General features: G+C 34.6%; 1 protein-coding gene across 1 annotated transcript; it reads left to right on the forward strand.

Moving 5' to 3' along the window:
- Nucleotides 1-1,758: 1,758 nt before the first annotated feature.
- On the forward strand, nt 1,759-2,733 carry LOC119809800 (olfactory receptor 147). The gene has a single exon (XM_038322937.1). It carries the CDS (start codon nt 1,783-1,785, stop codon nt 2,731-2,733), a length of 951 nt encoding a protein of 316 aa, XP_038178865.1. The 5' UTR covers nt 1,759-1,782.
- Nucleotides 2,734-5,694: the final 2,961 nt, after the last annotated feature.

Raw genomic sequence — 5,694 nt, forward strand, 5'->3', positions numbered from 1 at the left:
AAGAGATTAGTATGAGAAGAATATGTTCAAAGTTAATTAGATGCAACCCTTACTTACTATAATTCATATATAATAAAATTACTAAAATTGAGCATAACAAAATTTACTTCAACTATATACAGATTTATTAACTACAACTAGATTAGACAATAGATTCATGCCATTGAAAATTTTAATGATATAAATTGTATTTTCATCTTTTTAAGTCTATGCCCAGTGGACTAGACAATCCCTGGTGAAAAGTTTATGCCTGCTGTGACAAATTGGGATTAAAACATAGATTTGTTTTTTTCTTTTCTTTGTTGATCTCCATAGAGTGTGCCTTAAGGGATACCTGTTCCTGGATTTCTAATCAGGTCCAAAAGAATTATAAGCAGGCCATGTTCTCTATTGATATAGCGGCTCTGGAGGGATGTCTGTGGCTTTTCTTTACTGCATTTGGGAAAATGACTACCTAAAAGTGTTATGCATATCTCACAGTGACATCTATAACCTTCAGGTTGCGAGAACTGTGCTATGACACTTTTGTCATGCAGAACTTTATGATGACATCTGTCCAATTTTGATGCCAATTCTACCTTCAGGATAGTAGTGGAGTGACATATATAGAAATCTATTTGGAAACAAGAAAGAGTGAGTTCATTCTTTATTCATGTTTCCAATTCCTCTTGTGGGTAAAAAGGAGAATAATTATTGCACTGAATGTCAAAAACAACAGGAACAAATCAGTAGGGCAGGACTCAAACTCTACTGTCTTTCTGCTTGTATTTTCTCTTTGTTGTGTTGGCTTCCTCTTCAGTTTAATAATAAGATGTGCAGAAGAGGTCCAGGTACCACATGAAATACAAAGCTTTCTTAGTATGGGAGTATTTATTCTGTTTTAAACAAAATACTTATGTACTATGCATATAAATAGTTTATATATCATAAAATACAGTGTGGGTATTAAAATATTACTAATGAAACCCTCACCTATATTAGTTACTATTTTCTCTTCCATGCTTTTACAGACTTTTGAAAGTAAACCTTTTTGCATCCTCTGTGAATCTAGGATAGAGTAGAAAAGAATGTGAAGGGACATGGAAGAATATAATTAGTGAAAATATTAAGCTTCTGTGGATAGTCTTCATATCTTATATCAATTGTTAACTTCATAGAGTCTTATAACAAGCACCATGGAAATCTTACAGACTGTAAGTAATTTCTTTTCATAAGGAGTATTTGTGTGAATGATGTCCTACAGAAATTCTCTTGTTTATTACAGAAAAACTAGATTGTCTAACGGAACTAATGGATGGGAATTGATAAACCAGAAGAGGGCATGCATTTTGTATGATACATCACATCAGCTAAGTTTATCAATGTGTAAAGTTCATGAGACATCATACATAATGTAGGTTTAATTACTTAATTAATAAGCAGTATTACAATTATATTAATTGTTTGAATATGGATGGAACTGGAGATCATCATGTTAAACAAAATAAGTTAATTATATAAATAGGTGTTATATGCATGTGAGGTGTATGCAAGACAGGCATGCAGGTCAGACAATCTATGTCCATAGGCTGAAGCATGGGTAGAAGAATATTATTATAATAACCAGATTATAAAGATAACATAGGCAAGAGTAATTCAAATTTGCCATAATTTGAGAGTATGATAATATATTCATATGACAAAAGAGAACTTTTGCCAATTTTTTTAAATTCTGCTACTGTTGAAAGCGTGGAAACAGCTGGTTTGTTCACTATTAAAATTTTCTTCACTCCTAGATTTTCAATGATAAGCATGCTGGCTGAAAATGGCTCCTTGGTGAGTGAATTTGTTCTTGCTGGTTTGACAGATCGTCCAGAAGTCCAGCTACCTCTCTTTTATGTGTTTCTTATAATCTACATTGTCACGGTGATTGGAAACTTTGGCTTGATCACTCTGATTGGCCTCAATCCTCACCTGCACACCCCCATGTACTATTTCCTCTTCAACCTCTCCTTCATTGATCTCTGTTACTCTTCTGTCTTCAGTCCCAAAATGTTGATGAACTTTGTCTGTGAGAAGAATACCATCTCTTACAGAGGGTGCATGACTCAGCTGTTTCTCTTTCTCTTTTTTGTCATCTCTGAATGCTACATGTTGACCTCAATGGCCTATGATCGCTATATGGCTATATGTAACCCATTGCTATATAAGGTCACCATGTCCCCTCAGGTCTGTTCTGTGATATCTTTTGCTGCTTATGGGATGGGGTTTGCTGGAGCCTCTGCCCACACAGGATGCATGCTCAGATTGATCTTCTGCAAAGCCAACGTCATCAACCATTACTTGTGTGACATTCTGCCCCTCCTTCAACTTTCTTGCACCAGCACCTATGTCAATGAGGTCGTAGTACTCATAGTTGTAGGTATTAACATCACAGTCCCCAGTCTTACCATTCTCATTTCCTACATTTTCATCCTGGCCAGCATTTTAAACATCAAATCCACGCAAGGAAGATCAAAAGCCTTCAGTACCTGTAGCTCTCACATCATGGCAATTTCTCTTTTCTTTGGATCAGCTGCATTCATGTATCTTAAATATTCTTCTGGATCTATGGAACAAGGAAAAATATCTTCAGTTTTCTACACTAATGTTGGGCCCATGCTCAACCCCCTGATTTACAGTTTTAGGAACAAGGACGTCAAAGTGGCGTTAAGAAAATCAATGATTAGGTTTCAGAAGAAAAACATATTTTAATTAGAAACAATCTTTCTGTATGAATTTGGAAGGCTAAATTTTTTGCTATTGTTTTTGTTTGTGAATGAGAATTTGCCTATAAAAATATGTGTAATTTTGTAGACTTGTTTTTGTAATATCTTATTTGGATAATTTCATTTTTGTTTCTGTAACTCGGGTAAATCTAACAGGAACTCCAAATAGTTGGTAACATTTTTATGAAAAAAAATGTACACGGGTATTTTTCATTGCTATTTCTTATTCTAGGCTATTGGCTATTTCTCACCTATAAAAGCACAACAAATATTATGTTACTAAACATTGAAATCTTTCATATCTAAAACTAAAAAAGGCAAACAACGGGTGCATTCTCATTTTATTGTATAATATGGTTATGGTAATGTTGGGAAGCTGGGTAGGAGATGACAAAAAGGTTTTTGATTTGTATGGTTTTAGTTGGAATATTGTATTTGAATTCATTGCTTCTCATTGAGACTATGTTTTATATTTTTTATATTTTTATATTTTAAATTTATAAAGCAATAGATTTTGCATGTTCATGCTAAAAAGAAATTGCAATGTCAGATGATGTGTATTTTCTTCAATTTAATCACCACACAGTGGATGTCTATGCAATTATCATTGTTATTCATAAACAAAATATGTAGAATTTTACTTTTCATTTACAAATAATATCAGAAAAACTCATTATTTGCATACATAACTCCTAATTAATGTAGATTGTAAGAAAAATAAGAACATTGTCATGCACATTTAAGAACAAGGCCTGATTATGTTTTAGCACAAATATATATATGTATATATATGTATGTATGTATATATATATATACGTATATATATACACACACATATATATATATATAATGTTTTACTTAAAGTCATATCTAATAATAATAAAAATAACTTGTATTTCTTGGGATATTTTAAAATTTGGCTGTTTTTATACATATTTAAATTTTTTAAGTGTGTTTGAAGACTAGAGGTCCAAAAGTAGGTGTTACAATCATCTTCCCAAGTTGTTCAGAGCAAACTACATTCAATGTCAGGTAATCCAGACTTGAAAGGACATGAACTTCTACGGATTTTCTAGTCTGCACCTTCCACAGGTACATGGGATTATAGCTATGTCAACACTAAGTCCAGGTATGTATGGGTTCTGAAGATCCATATAGGTCATTAGGCTCTGGTGGCAAACACTTCAACATACTAAGCCATCTCCCTGTCCCCAAATGGAATACTTTTATTAATATGCTATATGCTGAATATATCATAATCTCTGATTTTTGCCATAAAAGTAATATGATCTTTAAAAGTTTATAAGACATAAGTAGGCAGGTCAGTGAATAATTTAAAAATAGTAATAATAGCCGGGCGGTGGTGGCGCACGCCTTTAATCCCAGCACTCGGGAGGCAGAGGCAGGCGGATCTCTGTGAGTTCGAGACCAGCCTGGTCTACAAGAGCTAGTTCCAGGACAGGCTCCAAAGCCACAGAGAAACCGTGTCTCGAAAAACCAAAAAAAAAAAAAAATAGTAATAATAATTTTAATTACAATTTCTTTTTCATTGTTTTTATTGAGCTATACATTTTTCTCTGCTGCCCTCCCTTCTTCCCCTCTCTCATTCTACCCTCACCCATGACCCCATTCTACCAATTTGCTCAGGAGGTCTGGTCTTTTTCCCCATCCTATTTATGTCCATGTACGTCTCCCTTAGGGTACTCTTTGTTGTCTAGGTTCTAAGTGTTGTGGATTGTAGGCTGCTTTTCCTTTGCTTTATGTCTAAAAACTATTTATGAGTGAGTACATATCATATTATATTTTTCTTTCTGGGTCTGGGTTACCTCATTCAATATGGTTCTCTCTAGATCTATACATTTGCTTGCAAATTTCAAACTGTCATTATTGTTTAGCACTGAATAGCACTCCATTATGTAAATGTACCACATTTTTTTTTTTTTAGCCATTCTTCAGTTGATGGGCATCTAAGTTTGTTTCCTTGTTTTGGCTATTACAAAAAATGCTGCTATGAATATAATTGAGCACATGTCCTTGTGGTATGATTGAGCTACCTTTTGGGTATATACCCCAAATTGGCATTGCTGGGTCTTGTGGTAGAATGTTTTTTTAAATTTTCTGAGAAATCACCATATTGATTTCCAAAGTGACTGCAGAAGTTTGCAATTCCTCCAGCAATGGAGGAGGGTTCTCCTTACGTCACATCCTCTCCAGCATAAGCTGTCATCAGTGTTTTGGATCTTTGCCATTCTGTTCGGTGCAGAATGGAATCTCAGAGCTTGGGCCTAGAGAGTTGGCTGTCTAGCCAAGACCACAGATACTTTCCTCAAAGCTCTATCTTATCTGGGAGTAATTCCAATTTCCATTTGCCTTATTATTAAGCTGGAAACATGTGTATTTAGAGTTAGCACAGTTTTCATTCCAAACATTATATTTTGCATACCTGGAAGATAAATATGAGACCTTTTTACTTGTTTGTTTTGGTCAAGTGTTATCTTATTTATTTCTAATTTTTTTCTTTCATATAATACACCCCTCCTACCTCCCCTCTCCCCAAAATACACAGCTCCTCTATTTGCCTTTAGACAAGAGCAGGCCTTCAAAGGGTATGAACTGACCATGGCATAATAAGATATAATATGAATAGGCACAAAATCTAATATCAGGGCTGGATGAGGCAATGTTGTGGAAGGAAAAGGATCCCAATGAAGGTAAAAGAGTCAGAGATGCCTCCACTCCCACCATTTGGAGTCCCACAAAAGCACCATTCTAACAACCATAATGTGAAATATTTTCCCAGACAGAGCTTTGCTCTGTAACCTAGACTGGCATTAATGTTGATGTTTTCTACCTCAGAATCCTGTATAGAGTGATGATAGACCTATGTCTTTCAACTTGAACATTTTCTTTTTGCATTCTAAGCATTTTTCAAGACAGGGTTTCTCTG

This window comes from Arvicola amphibius, chromosome 3 (assembly GCF_903992535.2).
Source record: "Arvicola amphibius chromosome 3, mArvAmp1.2, whole genome shotgun sequence".
Taxonomy (NCBI): Eukaryota; Metazoa; Chordata; class Mammalia; order Rodentia; family Cricetidae; genus Arvicola; species Arvicola amphibius.

What these genes read in the sequence shown, in the direction of transcription:
- LOC119809800 (XM_038322937.1), top strand. Translation starts at nt 1,783, where the DNA reads ATGATAAGCATGCTGGCTGAAAATGGCTCCTTGGTGAGTGAATTTGTT.